The 22,295-nt window shown below is 38.5% G+C and overlaps 1 protein-coding gene across 2 annotated transcripts in view; it reads left to right on the top strand.

Moving 5' to 3' along the window:
• DLD (dihydrolipoamide dehydrogenase) overlaps nucleotides 1–22,295 on the top strand; it is a 37,796-nt gene that overhangs the window by 7,364 nt on the left and 8,137 nt on the right. For both annotated transcript variants that reach the window (XM_036083988.2, XM_036083989.2), the window contains 6 exons: nucleotides 10,342–10,421; nucleotides 10,911–10,979; nucleotides 11,540–11,609; nucleotides 13,003–13,103; nucleotides 13,468–13,611; nucleotides 14,018–14,119. In XM_036083988.2, the coding sequence (XP_035939881.1) occupies nucleotides 10,342–10,421; nucleotides 10,911–10,979; nucleotides 11,540–11,609; nucleotides 13,003–13,103; nucleotides 13,468–13,611; nucleotides 14,018–14,119 (566 nt within the window). The remainder of the gene's footprint in view (nucleotides 1–10,341; nucleotides 10,422–10,910; nucleotides 10,980–11,539; nucleotides 11,610–13,002; nucleotides 13,104–13,467; nucleotides 13,612–14,017; nucleotides 14,120–22,295) is intronic.

The raw sequence follows: 22,295 nt of genomic DNA, 5'->3' as shown, positions 1-22,295 counted from the left end.
CCCACTCCAGCAACCCTCAGTTTGTTTCCTGAGATTAAGAATTCCTCATATCAGTGAGATCATATGATACATATCTTTCTCTGATTGACTTATTTCGCTCAGCATATAATACCCTCCAGTTCCATCCACGTTGTTGCAAATGGCAAGATTTCATTCCTTTTGATGGCTGCATAATATTCCATTGTATATATATACCACTTTTTCTTTATCCATTCATCTGTCGATGGACATCTTGGCTCTTTCCATAGTTTGGCTATTGTGGACATTGCTGCTATAAACATCAGGGTGCACATGCCTCTTCGGATCCCTACATTTGTATCTTTGGGGTAAATACCCAGTAGTGCAATTGCTGGGTCATAGGGCAGCTCTATTTTCAACTTTTTGAGGAACCTCCATACTGTTTTCCAGAGTGGCTGCACCAGCTTGCATTCCCACCAACAGTGTAGGAGGGTTCCCCTTTCTCTGCATCCCCGCCAACATCTGTCGTTTCCTGACTTGTTAATTTTAGCCATTCTGACTGGTGTGAGGTGCTATCTCATTGAGGTTTTGATTTGGATTTCCCTGCTGCTGAGCAATGTTGAGCACTTTTTCATGTGTCTGTTGGCCATTTGGATGTCTTCTTTGCAGAAATGTCTGTTCATGTCTTCTGCCCATTTCTTGATTGGATCATTTGTTCTTTGGGTGTTGAGTTTGAGAAGTTCTTTATAGATTTTGGATACTAGCCCTTTATCTGATACGTCATTTGCAAATATCTTCTCCCATTCTGTCGGTTGTCTTTTGGTTTTGTTGACTGTTTCCTTTGCTGTGCAAAAGCTTTTTATCTTGATGAAGTCCCAATAGTTCATTTTTGCCCTTGCTTCCCTTGCCTTTGGCGATGTTTCTAGGAAGAAGTTGCTGCGTCTGAGGTCGAAGAGGTTGCTGCCTGTGTTCTCCTTTAGGATTTGATGGACTCCTGTCTCACATTCAGGTCTTTCAACCATTTGGAGTCCATTTTGTATGTGGTGTAAGGAAATGGTCCAGTTTCATTCTTCTGCATGTGGCTGTCCAATTTTCCCAACACCATTTGTTGAAGAGACTGTCTTTTTTCCATTGGACATTCTTTCCTGCTTTGTCGAAGATTAGTTGACCATAGAGTTGAGGGTCCATTTCTGGGCTCTCTATTCTGTTCCATTGATCGATGTGTCTGTTTTTGTGCCAGTACCATACTGTCTTGATGATGACAGCTTTGTAATAGAGCTTGAAGTCCGGAATTGTCATGCTGCCAGCTTTGCTTTTCTTTTTTAACATTCCTCTGGCTATTCAGGGTCTTTTCTGGTTCCATACAAATTTTAGAATTATTTGTTCCATTTCTTTGAAAAAAGTGGATGGTATTTTGATAGGGATTGCATTAAATGTGTAGATTGCTCTAGGTAGTATTGACATCTTCACAATATTTGTTCTTCCAGTCCATGAGCATGGAACGTTTTTCCATTTCTTTGTGTCTTCCTCAATTTCTTTCATGAGTATTTTATAGTTTTCTGAGTACAGATTCTTTGCCTCTTTGGTTAGATTTATTCCTAGGTATCTTATGGTTTTGGGTGCAATTGTAAATGGGATCGACTCCTTAATTTCCCTTTCTTCTGTCTTGTTGTTGGTGTGTAGGAATGCCCCTGATTTCTGTGCATTGATTTTATATCCTGCCACTTTACTGAATTCCTGTATGAGTTCTAGCAGTTTTGGGGTGGAGTCTTTTGGGTTTTCCACATAAAGTATCATATCATCTACAAAGAGTGAGAGTTTGACTTCTTCTTTGCCGATTTGGATGCCTTTTATTTCTTTTTGTTGTCTGATTCTGTGGCTAGGACTTCTAATACTATGTTGAATAGCAGTGGTGATAGTGGACATCCCTGCCGTTTCCCTGACCTTAGGGGGAAGGCTCTCAGTTTTTCCCCATTGAGAATGATATTCGCTGTGGGCTTTTCATAGATGGCTTTTATGATATTGAGGTATGTACCCTCTATCCCTATACCCTGAAGAGTTTTGATCAAGAAAGGATGCTGTACTTTGTCAAATGCTTCTTCTGCATCTATTGAGAGGATCATATGGTTCTTGTTCTTTCTTTTGTTAATGTATTGTATCACGCTGGTGGATTTGCAGATGTTGAACCAACCTTGCAGCCCAGGGATAAATCCCACTTGGTCGTGGTGAATAATCCTTTTAATGTACTGTTGGATCCTACTGGCTAGTATTTTGGTGAGAATTTTTGCATCCATGTTCATCAAGGATATTGGTCTGTAATTCTCCTTTTTGATGGGGTCTTTGTCTGGTTTTGGGATCAAGGTAATGGTGGCCTCATAAAACGAGTTTGGAAGTTTTCCTTCCATTTCTATTTTTTGGAACAGTTTCAGAAGAATAGGTATTAATTCTTCTTGAAATCTTTGGTAGAATTCCCCTGGGAAGCCATCTGGCCCTGGGCTTTTGTTTGTTGGGAGATTTTTGATTACCACTTCAGTTTCCTTAGTGGTTATAGGTCTGTTCAGGTTTTTCTTTCTTTCTGGTTCAGTTTTGGTAGTTGATACATCTCTAGGAATGCATCCATTTCTTCCAGCTTATCTAATTTGCTGGCATATAGTTGCTCATAATATGTTCTTACAATTGTTTGTATTTTTTTGGGGTTGGTTGTGATCTCTCCTCTTTCATTCATGACTTTATTTGGGTCATTTCTCTTTTCTTTTTGGTAAGTCTGGCCAGGGGTTTATCAGTCTTGTTAATTCTTTCAGAGAACCAGCTCCTAGTTTTGTTGACCTGTTCTAGTGTTTTTTGGTTTCTATTTCATTGATTTCTGCTCTGATCTTTATTATTTCTCTTCTCCTGCTGGGTTTAGGCTTTATTTGCTGTTCTCTCTCCAGCTCCTTTAGGTGTAGGGTTAGGTTGTGTATTTGAGACCTTTCTTGTTTCTTGAGAAAGTCTTGTATTGCTATATAGTTTCCTCTTAGGACTGCCTTTGCTTCATCCCAAAGATTTTGAACAGTTGTATTTTCATTTTCATTTGTTTCCATGAATTTTTTTTATTCTTCTTTAATTTCCTGGTTGACCCATTCATTCTTTATTAGGATGCTCTTTAGCCTCCATGTATTTGAGTTCTTTCCGACTTTCCTCTTGTGATTGAGTTCTAGTTTCAAAGCATTGTGGTCTGAAAATATGCAGGGAATGATCCCAATCTTTTGGTACCAGTTGAGACCTGATTTGTGACCTAGGATGTGATCTATTCTGGAGAATGTTCCATGGGCATTCTAGAGAAGAATGTGTATTCTGTTGCTTTGGGATGGAATGATCTGAATATATCTGTGAAGTCCATTTGGTCCAGTGTGTCATTTAAAGTCTTTATTTCCTTGTTGATCGTTTGCTTAAATGATCTGTCCATTTCAGTGAGGGGGGTGTTAAAGTCCCCCATTATTACTGTATTGTTGTCGATGTGTTTCTTTGATTTTGTTATTAATTGGCTTATGTAATTGGCTGCTCTCATGTTAAGGGCATAGATATTTACAATTGTTAGATCTTCTTGTTGGATAGACCTTTTAAGTAGGATATAGGGTCCTTCCTCATCTCTTATTAATAGTCTTTGGTTTAAAATCTAATTTGTCTGATATAAGGGTTGCCACCCCAGCTTTCTTTTGGTGTCCATTAGCATGGTAAATGGTTTTCCACCCCCTCACTTTCAATCTGGAGGTGTCTTTGGGTCTAAAATGAGTCTCTTGCAGACAGCATATCGATGGGTCTTGTTTTTTTATCCAATCTGATAGCCTGTGTCTTTTGATTGGGGCATTTAGCCCATTTACATTCAGGGTAACTATTGAAAGATAGGAATTTAGTGCCATTGTATTGCCTGTAAGGTGACTGTTACTGTATATTGTCTGTGTTCCTTTCTGGTCTATGTTGCTTTTAGGCTCTCTCTCTGCTTAGAGGACCCCTTTCAAGATTTCTTGTAGGGCTGGTTTCGTGTTTGCAAATTCCTTTAGTTTTTGTTTGTCCTGGAAGCTTTTTCTCTCTCCTTCTATTTTCAATGACAGCCTAGCTGGATATAGTATTCTTGGCTGCATGTTTTTCTCATTTAGTGCTCTGAATATATCCTGCCAGTCCTTTCTGGCCTGCCAGGTCTCTGTGGATAGGTCTGTTGCCAATCTAATGTTTCTACCATTGTAGGTTACATATCTGTTCTCCCCAGCTGCTTTCAGGATTTTCTCTTTGTCTCTGAGACTGTAAGTTTTACTATTAGATGTCAGGATGTTGACCTATTTTTATTGCTTTTGAGGGGGGTTCTCTGTGCCTCCTGGATTTTGATGCCTGTTTCCTTCCCCAAATTAGGGAAGTTCTCTGCTGTAATTTGCTCCAAGATACCTTCTGCCCCTCTCTCTCCTTCTTCTGGGATCCCAATTATTCTAATGTTGTTTCACTTTATGGTGGCACTTATCTCTCGAATTTGCCCCTTGTGGTCCAGTAGTTATTTCTGTTTTTCTCAGCTTATTTATTCTCCATCATTTGGTCTTCTATATAACTAATTCTTCTGCCTCATTTATCCTAGCAGTTAGAGCCTCCATTTTTGATTGCACCTCATTAATAGTCTTTTTGATTTCAACTTGGTTAGATTTTAGTTCTTTTGTTTCTCCAGAAAGGGATTCTCTAGTATCTTCTATGCTTTTTTCAAGCCCAGCTAGTATCTTTAAAATCGTCATTCTGAACTCTAGTTCCGACATCTTACTAATGTCTGTATTAGTTCCTTGGCAGTTGGTACTGCCTCTTGTTCTTTTTGTTGAGGTGATTTTTTCCATCTTGTCATTTTGTCCAGAGGAGACTAGATGAATGAGAGAACAAAATGCTAACGGTAACAACGACCCCAGAAAAATATACACTAGAGAAATCAGAAGAGAACTGAAACCAGGGGAAAAGAAAGGGAAAGAAAGAAAGAAAAAAAAAAAGGCTAAACAAACAACAGAATATGATCAAATATGATCAGGCTGGTGCATAAATCAGTGCCACATACTGGATTTTGGGCATAGTTTGGTCTGTTAGAAGAAAGTGCCTCCCAAAATTTTAAAGAAAAACTTATATATGTACAAAAATAAGGGTAAATACAATGAAGGGATGGAATATGACTGTTAAGATGAAAGTTTATAAAAGATTTTATAAAAGGAATTGATAAGTTGGTTGAAAAAAGAAGAGGATTTAAAAAAAAAAAAGGGAGAGAATGTGATCAGGCAGAGACTAGAACAAAGCCATACACTAGAGATTTAGGGTATATTTTGGTCTGTTAGAAGAAACTGTATCCCAAAATTTTAAAGAGAGAACAACTTATATATATATACCAAAAATAAGGTTAACTACTATGAAGGGATAGACTATGACTCTAAAAATGAAAAATAAGAAAGATTTTTTAAAAAAGGGATTGATAAGATGTTGGTTGAAAAAGGGAAAAAGAAAAATTAAAAAGAAAATTAAAAAAATTAACTTTGAAAGACTAAAGAATCATGGTAAAAAAGCCATGAATTCTATGTGCTGTAGTCCCCTAGCACTGGAGTTCTGCCGTTCTCATTGATGGGTAAACTTGGTCTTGGCTGGCTGTTCTCGCTGATCTTCTGGGGGAGGGGCCTGTTGTCGTGGTTCCCAAATGTCTTTGCTGAGGCGGAATTGCCCCGCCCTTGCGGGGTCTGGATTAAGTAATCTGCTCGGGTTTGCTCTCGGGAGCCTTTGTTCCCTGCAAGCTTTCCGTACAGTTTTGGAGGATGAGAGTGAAAATGGCGGCCTCCCAATCTCCGCCCCGGTGGGGCCCAGAAGTCGGGGCCCCGAACTCGGGGGCCCCACTCCTCAGTGAGCCCCAAAGAAAAGTAGTCAATCACTCCTGTCTCCCCGGTCTCTGGCCGCACTCCGTGCTCACCCGGCCTGTGACCCGAGCGTTTCTATCTCTGTGTAGAGTCTCCAAACCCAGCAGATCCCTGCGGTGCGCTCCTGCGCCGCTCCTCCTGGGGGAGGAAGGTGAGTCTCCCCGGATCTGCCGCTTGTTGGGTCCCTGCTGGAGTTGCAGTGGCCCGACTGTGCCGCGGATCACGGTTTATGGCAACCCCGAGCTGAGAGCCCGCGCCTGGGCTCCGTCTCTGCAGCCGGCTTCCCCGCCGATACCTGGGAGCTCTGCCGCACTCAGGCACCCCCGGTCTTTCTGTGACCCCGAGGGTCCTGAGACCACACTGTCCCGCGAGGGTTCCACCCCCGCTTAGCCACTGGAGCGACTCCCTCAGTGGAGCCGACTTCTAAAGGTTCCGATTTTGTGCTCCGGGGCTCTGTCACTTGCCAGAAGCAGCCGACAGAGGCCCCCTCCCCCGCGGTCTATCCTCCCCAATATCGCCTCGAATTCACTTCTCCGCACGTCCTACGTTCCAGAAAGTGGTCACTTTTCTGTTCAGAGAGTTGCTTCTATTCTTTTCTTGGATCTCCTGTTGAGTTTGTAGGTGTTCAGAATGGTTTGATCCCTATCTAGCTGAATTCCTGGGACTAGACGAAATTTAGGTCTCCTACTCCTCCGCCATCTTGCTCCTCCAAAGATACCTCTTTTCTTAATCCTTTTTTTATTTTTTAAAAGTAAGCTTGATATATCTGCATTTTGACGTGTCCCTGTTTTCCCTAACTATAATGTCAGGTTATTGAAGGCAGTGATTTCCACAAAAGGTAGGTATTCACAAATATTTGTTATTTTCATTATGATAATGAAGGAGCTTCTTGTCATTTTAGTTGGAGTTCCGGATTGCCCTGGAGATTATGGGATCATCTGAGTGTTTTTGATGGCATTAGAGCAGAAAGGTATTGGAGCAAAGGCTTCTGAATATAAGGAACCCGCTTTGAAACCTGGCTACATCCTTTACTAGTTGGGCAGCCTAATGCAGGTTATTTAGTTACTCTTAGCCTTATTTTCTCCCTGTCAAATGGAGGTTTAATAATTGTGTTATAGAGACATAAGGAGGCTTAAATAAGACAACATGAAACATTTAGCTCACTGTCTGGTACAGAGTAAATTACCCATATGGTAGCTATTATCTCAGACTGACTTGTTAGTATACATCTTGCAATTTGTTGATGACTGTAATTGATTTGTAACTTGACACCTTGATTTCAGTGGTAGCCTTGATACCATGGTATGCTTATTTTCCTCACAATGTTATAGTAAGTAACATTTGTAGAATACCTTTTCCTGCTTTTTCTCCTTTAGTTCATTTCATGGCATTAACTGCCATGTCTGTTGAAGTCAATCACCCCTAATTGGACCCCAGCATTTTTTTAAAGTATCGACCTGTTAGCTTTCTCCGCATGGTTCACTGCCTCCTAAAATGCAGATTGCTATCCAAATGTCTTCTGCCATATTTCTAACTTAGTCATCTTTCTCTCATGATACCAGTTTATGTATCCTGTTCAGTTTTTCTTTTTCACTCTGAAAGGCTAATGCTAATTTTGTAAAATTTTCCATCAAGTATTCTTTGATCTGTTTCATTGAACAATTTGTCTGCATCCTGATTTTCACTTGCATGCAGCTTTTGGTACAGGTGAGAGCCAACTGGTTGGTTTTTCCAACATTTTATTGTGAAAAATTGCAAACATTTAGAAGACTTCTAAGAATTTTACAGTGAACACTCATAGATTCTTCCACTAACATTTTATTGTACTTGAGTTATCACAGATCTGTTCATCCGTGTATCCATCAGTCCACCTTTTTTGATACATTTCCAAGTATATTGGAGATATCCCCTAAGTGCTGGTTTGCTTTTGAATGTTTATCACAGAATCAAACCCTCCTATATTCTCAGCTGATCGATCTTTAGATAAAGACTTTACTTTTTTCCCTTCTTTTTTTGTGCTCCGTAGCACGTTAGTGGTGTTCTTATGGAATGGTACATCTAATATCTGCAGTGAGAGGTGAATAGTTCTGAATTTCTGCTATTTTGTATAGTTAAGGAAAAAAAATTTAGGATCACATTGGGAAATGAAACTCAACATTTTTGGCTTTTCTGTATTTAAATTTACTCAATAAACATATATTTTAATCAGAAAAGATGTTAAAAATTCAACAAAAAAAATTGTGTAACTTGTGTTTCATTACTGTGCATTGAAAATTAGAACCCAAATTTAGGCCATCATTTGGTTCAAAACTTGAAAATAGATATACACTTTATTATATGCTTAATTCTGAACATGAATCAGGGAACCAAGCAGTGTAGCCAAAGAGCACAAATGATCAGTGAAAATTGAAGCAATACTTTTTTCATGTATTGGACCAGCTATATTTTTTTTTTCATGTACTGAGTAATCCTAATTATTATGTGATATAACCAAAGAGAATCACTCCTTTTATTTATTCAGGAGGAAGAATTCTTAGATTTTGTCGGTTGGATAACTTCTTATTAGGTAACTTCCTACGCTGAGGTTCTGTGATTCTTTACAGGCCAGCAAAGATTTTTTCATGATACTAGCACTCCCATCCCCTGGGGGATGGGTGCTCTGTTGGGGGGGGGGGGTGACCAGAAATTAAAATTGCCATCTTCATAGGTCATAATATAGCTACCATATGGCAAATACTTATGTATGTTCAGGTACTATGGTAAGCTATTTATATATGCTATTTTATTCTGTATTACCACCCTATGAAGGAGGGTTTTATTGTGGTCTTTATTTTGCAGATAGGGCAACTGAAAGTAAAATTGGTTAAACTACTCTCCTCAGGTCAGATAGCTAGTAATTGTAACACCTGATTATTGCTCTCAGGGTTTTAGTTTACAGCAGTTTAAATTTGAGAATAGAATACTGTTGAATAATGGAATGACCACTGGAAGTAAAGACAAAAGCTTAATTTTGTCTCTGCCACTCACTTGCTAGGTGACCTTGGACAAGTTAATTGGCCTCTCTGAACCTAGGTGTCTTATCTGTGAAATGTCAGTTAGAAGGCATTCCTCCTCCTAGGAAGTTCCACAGGATAATAAATGTGAAAATGCATTATAGACTGCTAAATGCTTGGGGTTGTAAGGACAGTGGAGGGGGAGGAGATGGAAGGGAGACTGTCTCCTAACTCTTAAGGCTTTATTTGAAGTTGGCTCGAGAACAATGGGAATAATTGGACTTTTCCATTTATGTTATAATTATTACACTACATAATTATTACATTCCTAAGGTTGCTGATTCAAAATTCAGTTTAAATTTTGTATCTTTATATGGTGAATGTCCAGAATAGTTCATTTACTGTTCTGGTTAGCCTGTTATCATAAACTATACAAAATTTATCAGGATTCAAATAAAGTTCAAAACATGTTTACCATCTATTACAGGGAAGCTGATTTTTCTCTCTGTATCTCAGAAGTACCTGAAAGGGGTTTGTAATCAGTCTTAAATTTATTGGCAGTACTAAGGTATTGTACAGATAATTGTCTTACTTAATCCTAACATTAAGTAAATCATTTAAGGCAATGTTATTGTTCCTTTATGACAGAAAAATTAAGTCTTTTGGTCATACAACTAATAAATGGCAGAGCTGAGATTTGAAGCCAAGTATGTCAGATTCCAAAGCTCTTTCCTGGGGCGCCTGGGTAGCTCAGTTGGTTAAGCGTCTGCCTTTGGCTCAGGTCATGATCCCAGGGTCCTGGGATTGAGCTTCAGCATTGGGCTCCCTGCTCAGCACAGAACCTGCTTCTCCCTCTCCAGCTCCCCCTGCTTGTGTTCTCTCTATGCACTCTGTCTGTCTCTCAAATAAATAAAATTAAAAACAAAAAACAAAGCTCTTTCCCTCATACAGATAATGTCTTTCAGTGTCACTAAAAACCTGTCTTGTTATTTTTAAGTAAAACAGTGTGGAATTTAGGAAGGTCAGTGGATACAGTGGATATAGAACTCAGATGTCGGGCACCTGGGTGGCTTAGTCTATTGAGGGTCCGACTCTTGGTTTCGGCTCAGGTCATGGTTGTGGGATCTGATCCCTGCATCAGGCTCTGCACTCGGCAGCGAGTCTGCTGAAGATTCTCGCTCCCTCTGCCCCTCCCCCTACTTGCATGCACGTGTGTGTGCACTCTCAAATAAATCTTAGAAAAAGAAGAACTGAGTTGTATTTCCATATGCCTTAATGAACAAATAGAAAATGAAATTTAAAAATCTGTGCCATTTTCATTTATGTCAAAGAACGTCAGGTGCCTAGGAATGAAATAGTACTGTGTAGAAAATGCTGGTTATTTTGTACTTTCTTGGAGGTTTAAAATACCAGATTTTTTGTTTTTTTTTTAATACACTGTTTTTGGTCAGTATTAAGCAATTTATTATATCAAATTGCTTTTATTGTAGTCGATGCTGATGTAACAGTGATAGGTTCTGGTCCCGGAGGATATGTCGCTGCTATCAAAGCTGCCCAGTTGGGCTTCAAGGTAAGGTTTAGACCAAACTAGGTGTTGATATAATTTTATTTGGGAAGAGTTGATCATATTCACAAAATACTTCGCACATTAATGGTAATAGTAAATTTTTGGTTATTCTATAAATTGTATTTAGGCTGAGACGAATGAAGAATGTTATTCAGTTGCGGTGCTCTCGTGAAATAGTGAAGTCCATTATTCCCTCCTTCCCCCAGTACTTTGTACATTTGGCTTCTAATTCCACTTTGGAAGCTACAGTAATAGGACTATGAGCGTGTGTTTGATAATGTTAAACAAACAAAAATGTCTCTGAGCATAATTCACTTCTGAGTTAGCCTGCATTTAGCATTATTTCTGAAATGATACATTTTAAAGGACTCTCTATTTCATTCTCAGAAACACAGCTTCAGTAACTTGTTCTGTAGAAGAATTAAGACAGATGTGGGAATTTTAGTGAACTGAGACATATATCCAGTTAAATGACGTTTTCTTTGGTTGTAGACAGTCTGCGTTGAGAAAAATGAAACACTTGGGGGAACGTGCTTGAATGTTGGTTGCATTCCTTCTAAGGTGAGCATGTGTTTTGTACAGTGCAGTGGTGTTTTTCATTAGCCACCGATTAGAAGGATGTGTTAGGACTAGAACATGAGGCTAGTAGAGTTATTAGCTATGGTTGATTAAAAACATGTTTTCCTTGGTAAAGCTTAAACAGTGCTGTACCAGTCTGCCATACATTCCTGAAATTGCTTCTTAGAATACCCAGCCTTTCCATTCAAACAGGCTCTGATGTTCCATTTTTTTTTCTTCTGCTTTCCTTTACCAGTGAAACAGATAACAGGTAGTAAATTCTTCCCTTAGGTGTTTTATGTATGTAGACATGACTGCCTTTTTCACCTGCCACCCTGAAGAGTATACTTACTCCTTTGATTTTAAAGAAAGTAAAGGTGTTTTGTTTTTCATTCCTGCTGGTTGAACGTTTTTTATGTCGTTATTATTTGGCTCAGGTTAATAAGAACAGAAACTGAATTGTTGTAGTCCTTTGTATTATTCCATGTAGAGAATGTCATTTCTTAAGTGCTTTTTGATTGTATATAGTCTTATTATCAACATTGATCATTTTATCTATTTAGGCTTTATTAAATAACTCTCATTATTACCATATGGCCCATGGAAAAGATTTTGCATCTAGGGGAATTGAAAGTAAGTATACTTTTCATATTTAGCAGTTTACCAGCCATGTTTGACTTGACTCTTTTGGCTACAGCCTTATGTATGTCTGTCTGAGTGTGTAACATATATTTTATTGAGGAAAGAGTAAAAGAAGATCTTAAAAATGTAGAGAGATTTACTTAAGAGGGCTTAAATCCAGATTTTTACTATGACATCTTCTGTTCCTTTGACAACTTTGGTGTGAAGTCTGCTGCTGTATGTGTGTGAAGAGTCAGTTTTAATTTCCCTGAAACCTGGAGATATTGGGGTGGGGAGCTGACCCTGGATTCCTGAGTGCTATGGGCAGAGAAGGAAGGAAGGTTAGTAGGTAGGTAAGTTGGTCTACCTAAGTTGGTAGGGGGAAGAACAAAGAAGGGGTGGGGTGCAGCACAGTGTAAAAGGAGGACATTCCATTTTAATTTTGTATATCTTGTCTCCTACCATTCTTTCTGGGCGGTTTTCATTTCATCCTTTCTCAGTAATTGTTGACAGATACATCCAGAAGGGTTGGGGTTCTAGGGAGAGCTTAAACATACCAGAGGGCGGGGAGGGGTAATAGTTTTTCCTTCATTTGTTTGTAGCAGTAGGCTTCTGAAAGAATGGGCTGTAGTAGGCAGTCCAGTGGGTATAGATGTGAACATTAAAGCAAAGAGATCAAAGTAGATGAAAGGTAGAGTGAACGCGTACTTTCCTTACTCAGGAAAGAAGAGACGGGGTTAGTCAAGAGAACCTGCATGGTAGGCAAAGCTTCCTATTGTAGCCCTTTGGCCCCAGGTCAATCCAATCTCTCAGGGTCTCTGTTTCCTCATCTCTGAGATATGTGTTGCTTGCATGAGCTGATTGCTGAGATATCCCTTTTCTGAAGTTGTGTTGAGTCTTATTATACTGTTGCTTCAGAGTTCTGAGTTAAATGAGTGATTAAATCCAGTTTATTAAATTCTTTTATATTAAGTTTTTATATTTAAAGTTTTCAGATGATTATTTTTGTTAGTTTTTGTTTCATGAAACAGTGTTCTTTTTACTTAAAATTTCAGGTGATGTTTTACTTTGCCATTTCTATTTAAATCTCATCCAGACCTATCATCATAAGGTGTTTGGAGAATATGTTGCCACAGTGGGATATAATGTCTATTTTGGACTGAATTTTTCCCAAAGGTGGACTTTTTACAGTGTTTGAAAGGTTCTATTTATTGAGGTATGATGCTGTTGGCCTTTTTGCCAACTACGATTATTGTATCAGTTACTATACTTAGAAGTTTTAATACTGCTTTTTATACAGTTCTGTAAGCATTAGGCTGAAATTTTCCAGACCTTGATTAGTGAAGAATAGCCTCTTGCTTCAAGAATTTAGCTAAGGACTAAAGATTTCTTTAACAAACCACAGTGTCTGAAGTTCGCTTGAATTTGGAGAAGATGATGGAGCAGAAGAGTACAGCAGTAAAAGCTTTAACTGGTGGAATTGCCCACTTATTCAAACAGAATAAGGTCAGTGATTTAACGTGCAGACGTCTGCTTTATTTTACATACACATTAAACATTATGCTGATAGAGCGATTCTGTTAGAACTTGGCTGCTGGGGTTTTTTTGTTTTGTTTTGGTTTTGGGTTTTGTTTGTTGTTGTTGTTTTTTTTCTGGGGGTATTTATTTAATTAAAAATTGTATGCTAACCTGAAATAGATTTCTCTGACATATAGAACTTTTTGCTGCTCCATGCGTAGCCTTACTAAGTAAGGAAGCATTTTGATTGGATGTGTTATTTAATAGAGTACTTTTTTCCTATTAATCATGTTTTTTTAAATCATGAAAATCATTTTAAACTTTGTAAATCTATAAACATTATTTTATAAAGGTTGTCCACGTAAATGGTTATGGAAAGATAACTGGCAAAAATCAGGTCACTGCTACGAAAGCTGATGGCAGCACTCAAGTTATTGATACAAAGAACATTCTTATAGCTACAGGCTCAGAAGTTACTCCTTTTCCTGGAATCACGGTATGCTTTTTACAACTGGTACAATCTCCCTTCAGAAAGACATTTTATAAACTACTTTATTCATGCTATTTATGAACTTTGAGAAATTTCTAACTGAAATACTATATGTTGACAGTCATTCAGCTTTGGGAAGCTGACTGTCTTTATTCTGCAGTGATTTTGACCAGAAATAGAACACTTCATATTAAGATGGACTTGAATTCATGATGAAGTTAAAACTGACCATTTTGTTTTAAATGGTGGAAGTTTTAAGTGAGCATTTTTAATGGGATTTGATAAAATTGAGTGTATGGATAGAAGTCATAGATACCTCAAAACAAATAAATGTCTTAGTATTTTTTGTGAGGTCAGTTTATAAAACGGTAGGTTTTTCCAAATAATTTTGATTTTATATATTTTATTATAGATTGATGAAGATACAATAGTGTCATCTACAGGTGCTTTATCCTTAAAAAAAGTTCCAGAAAAGATGGTTGTCATTGGTGCAGGAGTAATAGGTGTAGAATTGGTAAGTAATGCTTTTTCTTCTCTTATTGCCTTCACAGAGTTGGAAGGGACTTCGTGGTCCCCTGTTTGATTCTTTGTACAGCCTTGCAAGCAGAGCAACATGGAATTTTGCTTAAACACTTGAGTCATAAAGAGTTTTCAAGACAATTTATTTATGTAATCATTGGTCATTAGGACATTCTCTTTTATTTTGAAATCTGCTTCCCTGTATCTGCCACCTTTCTGGTTCCCTAGAACTGAATTGATTTTTTAAAAGTCTGACAGCCCTTCAGATACTCAAATCTGACGGCCTGTCAGTCCTTCAGAAGATAGTTCTCATTCTGAACAAACTGCATTTTAGATAAAACTTCTGTGGCTCTTCCCTCTCTCTCCATCCTCATCTTGATCCCTGTTCTGTTTTGTCAGACTGCTTGTAACTCTCTGACTACCTTGCCATTTTATGCTTTCTGCCTACCTTGTTCTCCTTTCCTGTCCATCAGGCGACTTTCCTGTATTACCAGTGACCTCTCCATTTTTTTTTTTTCAAAAAAGATTTTATTTATTTATTTATTTGCGAGAGAGAAAGAGAGAGCAGTTGGGGGGATGGAGAGGGACAAGCAGACTGCACTGGGCACGGAGCCCAATGTGGGGCTCGATCTTAGAACCCTGAGATCTTGACATGAGCTGAAATCAGGAGTCACATGCCCAACCGACTGAGCCACCCAGGTGCCCTAGTCCTTAGGTCCCTCTGTGTTTTTGCTCCCTCCATTTCCTGTCTTGACTACTTTCTGATCTGCTTAGATTCCATAGTCCATCACTGTAGCTGCTCTTCTTGAGTCCCTTACCTCCTTGGCCATCATCATACCTGTTTGACAAAACTGTAGTCCTGATTAAATTTAGCTGGCTACTCTCTCTCTCTCTCTCTCTTTTTTTAAATGAAATATAGTTGACATAATAGTGTTATATTAGTTTCAGGTATACAGCATGGTGATTCCATAACTCTATATTTATGCTGTGCTCACCACAAATGTAGCTGCCATCTGTCACTATATAACACTGTTAAAATACTATTGACTATATTATTTCCTATGCTGTACCATTTATCCCCATGACTTACTCATTTTGTAACTGGAAGCCTCTACCTCCCACTCCCTTTGACCCATTTTGCCAATTCTCCCACTCCCCTCCCCTCTGGCAACCACCAGTTTATCCTGTATATTTACAGGTCTGTTTCTGCTTTTTTTGTTCAGTTGTTTGTTTTGTTTTTTTTTAGATTCCACATCTAAGTGAAATCATATGGTATTTGTTTCTGTCTGACTTACTTCACTTAGCATAATACCCTCTGTGTCCATCCATGTTGTTACAGATCGGAAAAATCCATTCTTTTTTATGGCGGAATAATATTCCATTGTGTATAAAAGTACATCTTCATCCATTTATCAGAGGACACTTGGGTTGCTTCCATATCTAGGCTATTGTGCTGCATTAAACATAGGGGTGCATATATATATCTTTTCGAATTAGTGTTTTCCTTTTCTTTGGGTAAATACTCAGCAGATTACTGGATCGTATGGTATTTTATTTTTAATTTTTTTAGGAACCTCCAAACTGTCTTCCACAGTGGCTGCACCAATTTACATTCCCATCAGCAGTGCATGAGGGTTCCTTTTTCTCCACATTTTTGCTCACACTTATTATTTCTCACTTTTCAATACCCATTCTGACAGATGTAAGGTGATACCTCATTGTGGTTTTGATTTGCATTTTCCTGATGGCTAGTAATGTTGAGCATCTTTCATGTGTCTGTTGGCCATCTGTATGTCTTTGGAAAAGTGTCTGTTCAGGTCCTCTGTCTGATTTTTAACTGGATTATTTGTATTTTTGATGTTGAGTTGTATATGTTCTTTATATATTTTGGATATTAATTCCTTATAGGATATATCATTTGTAAATTTCTTCCTCCATTCAGTAAGTTGCCTTTTTGTTTTTTCATGGTTTCCTTTGCTGTGCAAAAGCTTTTTTATCTTGGTGTAGTCCCAGTTTATTTTTGTTTTTGTTTCCTTTGAGGAGACAAATCTAGAAAAATGTTGCTAAGACTTAATGTCAGAGACATTACTAGCTATGTTTTCTACTAGGAATTTTATGGTTTCCAGTCTTACATTAGTTCTTTAGTCTATTTTGAGTTTATTTTTATGTGCAGCATAAGAAAGTGATCCGGTTTGATTCTTTGGTGTGTGGCTTTCCAGTTTTCCCAACACTATTGAAGAGATTGTCTTTTCCCCATTGCATATTCTTGCTTCCTTTATCATAGATTAATTGACCACATAAACATAGGTTTATTTCTGGGCTTTCTAGTTTGTCCCATTGATCTGTGTCTCTTCTGTGCCATTAATTTACTTTTTTGATTATTACAGTTTTGTAGTATATCTTGAAATCTGTAGTATATCTTGAGGATTATGTTACCTTAACCTTTGTTTCTATTTCTCAAGATTGTTTTGGCTATCATGGGTCTTTTTTGGTTCCACACAAATTTTAGGATTATTTGTTTTAGTTCTGTGAAAATTACTGTTGGTATTTTGATAGGGATTGCATTCAGTCTGTGGATTGCTTTGGGGAGTAAGGACATTTTAACAATATTAATTCTTCTGGTCCATAAGCACGGTATGTCTTTCATCAGTGTTTTAAAATTTTCAGAGTATAGGTCTTTTACCTCCTTGGTTAAGTTTATTCCTAGGTATTTTATTCTTTTTGGTGCAATTGTGAATGGAATTGTTTTCTGAATTTGTCTTTCTGCCACTTTGTTATTAGTGTATAGAAGTGCAACCAATTTGTGTATATTGATTTTTCTATGCTGCAACTTCACTGAATCCTTTTATCACTTCTGATAGTTTTTTGGTGGAGTCTAGGGTTTTCTTTGTGTACTGTCATGTCATCTGCAAATAGTGACGGTTTTACTTCTTATCAATTTGGATACCTTTTATTTCTTGTCTGATTTCTGTGGCTAGGATTTCCAATGCTGTGTTGAATGAAGGTGGTGAGATGGGACATCCTTGTCTTGTTCCAGTCTTAGTGGAAAAGCTCTCCGTTTTTTACCCTTGAGTATGATGTTATCTGTGGGTTTGTCATATATGACCTTTATTATGTTGAGGTATGTTCCCTCTAAACTTACTTTGTTGAGAGTTTTTATCATGAACAGATGTTGAATTTTGTCAGATGTTTTTTCTACATCTATTGAGATGATCATATGATTTTTATCCTTCATTTTGTTATTGTGGTGTATTGATTGATTTGAGGATATTGAACCATCCCCAGAATAAATCTGATTTCGTCGTGGTGTATTGTTGAATTTGGTTGCCAAGCATTTGTTTTGGGTTTTTGCATCTGTGTTCATAGGGATGTTGTCCTGTAGTTTTCTTTTTTTTTTTAAGTGTCTTTGTCTGGTTTGGTTATCAGAGTAATGCTGGTCTTGTAGAATGTATTTGGAAGCTTTCCTCCTATTCTGTTTTTTTTGGAATAGTTTGATAGTTTGGATAGGCTTTAACTCTTTTTTAAATGTTCCGTAGAATTTACCTGTAACTCCATCTGGTCCTGGACTTTTGTTTGTTGGGAGATTTTTGTTTTGTTTTTGATTTTTGGAGGAAGAACAATTTATTTCATACCTCAACCTGAGAGTGTATTGCTTAGTTTCTGAAGCTTCCTTTTGATTACGGATTCAGTTTTGTTACTAGTAATTGGTCTCTTCAGGTGTTCTGTTTCTTCCTGATTTAGTTTTGGAAGATTGTACGTTTCTAGGAATTTAATGGTTTCTTCTGTGTTGTCCAATTTGTTGGCATGTAATTTTTCGTTGTAGTCTCTTATAATCCTTTGTAATTCTGTGTGTTGGTTTTTACATCTCTTTAATTTCTCATTTCATTTATTTGGGCCCTCACTTTTTTTCTTGATGAGTCTGGCTAAAGGTTTGTCAATTTCATTTATCTTTTCAAAGAAAGCTCTTAGTTTCATTGATTTTTATTATTTTTTAGTCTCATTTATTTCTGCTCTGAGTTTTTTCCTTTTTACTAACTTTGGGCTTTGCTTTTTTTTTTCTAGTTTCTTTTGTAAGGTTGGATTATTTGAGATTATTCTTGTTTTTTGGTTGTATTGCTATCAATTTCCATCTTAGAACTGCTTCCTCTTTGTGCCAAAGATTTTGGACCATTGTGTTTTAGTTTTTACTTGTCTCCATATATTTTTTTAATTTTCTTTTTGCTTTCTTTGTTGAGCCATTGGTTGGTTGTTGGTTTGTTTTTTGTTTTTTTGTTTTTTTTTAAGATTTTATTTATTTGAGAGCGAGAGAGAGAGATTGAGCACAAGCAGGGGATAGGGGCAGAGTGAAGACAGAGAAGCAGACTCCCTTCTGAGCAGGGAGTCCAACACAGGGCTCGATCCCAGGACCCTGTGATCATGACCCGAGCCAAAGGCAGACACTTAACCGACTGAGCCACCCAAGTGCCCCGAAATACTTTTTTTTTTTTCATTTTTATTTGACAGAGAGACAGCGAGAGAGGGAACACAAGCAGGGGGAGCAAGAGAGGGAGAAGCAGGCTTCCCGCAGAGCGGGGAGCCCAATGCGGGGCTCGATCCCAGGACCCTGGGATCATGACCTGAGCTGAAGGCAGACGCTTAACGACTGAGCCACCCAGGTGCCCCGCCCCGAAATACTTTTAAATTTGGTGAGACCTGTTTTGTGGCCTAACATGTGATCTGTCCTGGAGAATGTTCCATGTGCACTTGAAAAGAATGTATTTTGTTGTTTTTGGATCAGATGTTCTATATATATCTGTTAGGTTCATCTAGTTCAGTGTCTTGTTCAAAGACACGATTTTCTTACTGATTTTCTCCATTGATGCAAGTTGGCTATACCCTACTGTTAGTGTCAGTTTCTCCCTTTATGTCTGTTAATATTTGTTTTATGTATTTAGGTCCTCCACTGTTGGGTGCATAGATATTTACAATTGTTATATCCTCTTGTTGGATTGATCCCTTTATCATTATGCAATGCCGTTGTCTCTTGTTACAGTCTTTTTTTTTTATTTTTTTTTTTAAGATTTTATTTATTTGACAGAGAGAGAGACAGCCAGAGAGGGAACACAAGCAGGGGGAGCAGGAGAGGGAGAAGCAGGCTTCCCGCAGAGCAGGGAGCCCGATGCGGGGCTCGATCCCAGGACCCTGGGATCATGACCTGAGCCGAAGGCAGCTGCCTAACGACTGAGCCACCCAGGCACCCCTATTTTTACTTTTTGAACGGGAAAAGCAATTTGATCATTTCCAGTGATTTTTGTAAGTAAAGAAATTCCTAACTATTGTACGGTCACTTCATATTTAACATTGTATGAATATTAAAAGCAAACAAATGAGAAAATGTACAGTACAATGGAAATAGCTTGTTATTCAACACATCCAGTAGATCTCAAAAACAAAGACAACACACTCAACCAGGGAGCTTAAAATATCAAATCAAAACCCAAAGAACTAGAAGGAAAAAAAAAAAATCCTTCAAAAAGACAACTGTTTCACCTTCCTAGGCCAGTGCTTTACAATGTGAGAAACACTGATACCTTCCAGCTCCTACAGGTCGTGTCTTCTACATACAGCAGTAAGAGCTCTGTGGCTGGATTTGCCAAGAAACAGTTCCATGCCCAGAACTCTGTATCAGACAGGGTCCTTTTTTTTTTAACCAAAATACTTTCTACAAAATTCCAAACCAAAAGGTACTGCTTAAGGCATCTTTTTTTTTATATAACATTTTTCTCTTCTACAGTCTATTTTAAAGTCTATTTCGTCTAATGTAAGTTTTGATACCCCGGCTTTTTTTTGGCTTCTGTTTGCATGGAATATCATTTTCCATCCTTTCCCTTTCAGTCTACAGGTGTCTTTAGGTCTGAAATGAGTCTGTTGTAGGCCGCAGATAGATGGGTCTTGTTTTTTTGTCCATTCCATCAGCCTGTATTTTTTGTTGGAGTATTTAGACTACGCTTAAAGTAATTATTGATAGCTATATACTTAGTGCCTTTTTGTTCATTGTTTCCTCATTGTTTTTGTAGTTTTTCTCTGTTCCTTTCTTTTCTTGCTCTTTTTACTTGTGATTGATGACTTTAGTGTTATGCTTGGCTTTTTCTCTTTATTTTTTGTGTATCAGTTATAGGTTTTTTTTTGTGGCTGTCATGTGGTTCTATATAACATCCTACGTATATAGGAGTTTGTATTAAGTTGATGGTCACTTAAATTTGAACATCTAAAAGGACTTCGTTTATATTCCTCCACCTTCCATGTTTTATGTACTTGTTATTATATTTTACATTTTTTAATTGAGTCCCCTTAACTTTTTTTTTTAATTTATAATTGTACTCATTGAAGCGGGCTAGAGCTGGGGGTGCCTTGGCCTTGAGGGGGATGGTTGGAGCTAGTGTGGGCTAGGGGCCCAGGGCTCACTGAGGCGGCAGGCCATTTAGGGCACCTGGGCCCTGCTCCTGTCTGCCCTATCAAGGTGGAGAGGGAACGTCATCAGTGGCACTTGTTAGCCTCTCCAGCTCTGGAGAGATTTCCAGCAGTTTCCCCTCCATTTAGCCAATGCTGTAGGGTTAGTAAATGCGTTTTCTTCACTATATAGTCTTTTGGCTCTTTAAAGGATTGTGCTTTTTTGCTGTGCCCCAGGGTGGGCAAATCTGCTCGTGGCTCCTCAGTGCTGTCCCTCCCTCTTGCAGTTGGTAATGTTGGGGGTCGTGTTCCCATTGTTACCGTGTCTCAGGCTCTCCGCCTGTTCTCTGCATGGTCCCGCTATCCTTGTACGGAAGCGTTCAGTCATTCCTCAGCTCTTCCAGAGGAATTGCTGTATATGGAGGTGTAGATTCCATCTATCTGTGGGAGGTGAATTCAGGGTCTTCCTATGCTGCCATCTTGGACACTTCTGGGCTCTTATATCTAAGCACCTATTAGCATCTCTACTTACTTTTCTCACAGACGCTGAATTCAGTAAATTTGTGACTTAACCTTTTCCTCTCCCTCATCCCTCTCTCACCCCCAAATAAACAAAGCCCAAACCCGTTTCTTTTATAATATTTGTCATCTCAGTGTACCACCCTACATCTAGAGGCTTAAGCAGGAAGTTTGGGAATTGTACGTGACTTATGTCATGCCATCGTGCCTCCTGCTGAGTCCGACAGTGGGTCCTAACGTGATGCTACAAGACACACATCTCATGAATATGGCCTCCTTTTTACACGCATCTACTTAGATCCCAGTTCAGGCCAGTGTCATTTCTTACCCTAAGTCTCTGACTTTTTTCATCTTTTTCTAATCTAATCTCCCCAGAGTGGCTGAAGTCCTCTGCTATAACAAGAATGTAATCCTGTCCCTTCCCTGCTAAAAATCCTTCAATAACTAGTGGATAAATTCAAAATCTTCAATGTTGTTGAAAGGCCAGCATGATATGGCCCTGGCTCAAATCTCCAGCCTCATTTCTAGCCCTTCTCCCTCTCAAACTATGTTCCAGGTACAGTGAAATACCAGTTTCCGAACAAGCTGCATTCTTTCTCTTATCTGTAGGCCTTCTGTTTGGAACATGCTTCCCTTTCCCAGTCTCTGCTCTCAGAGCCTTCCCTGACAACCCTACATGCCCTTAGGTACTCTTGCTGAGTGTCCCATGCACCTGTTCTTGCTACAGTATTTATCTCACTTTACTGATCTTTCTTGTTCACTTGTCTCTCTCTCTTTAAATCATCCACTGCCTGAGGTCAGAGGTCCTGGCTGTTTCATCGACTGTGCATCTTTAGCACATAGCACGGTGGCTGACATATAACAAGTAGTCACGTGTTAGCTTTTATTATTACTGCCGAGTAAACGTGTTAATACCTTTCAGAAGTCAGCTTAGAAGTTACTTTTTTAGCCCAGACTTCTTTTTTTCTGAGAAGGTACAAGTCTTTCTTTGAGTCTTGAGTATGATACGTCTGCATGTTTGTATCGCCTGTTAATTAATAGTATATTGCATTTGTTTATGTCTGCCCTTCCTACAGGACCATAAGCTCCTTGAAGGCAAGGACTGAGTGTCATTCATATTCGAATTTCTGTTGCTTTCCTTAATGCTGCTTACACAGGGCTTGTAGATCCCGGATCGTTACTTTGTCGTCATCCTTCTGATCCTGGTCTCGTCTATCAGGATC

Source organism: Halichoerus grypus, chromosome 12 (genome assembly GCF_964656455.1).
Source record: "Halichoerus grypus chromosome 12, mHalGry1.hap1.1, whole genome shotgun sequence".
Taxonomy (NCBI): domain Eukaryota; kingdom Metazoa; phylum Chordata; class Mammalia; order Carnivora; family Phocidae; genus Halichoerus; species Halichoerus grypus.
The sequence above is the reverse complement of the archived record's forward strand: the minus strand, read 5'-3'. Positions and strand labels throughout refer to the sequence as shown.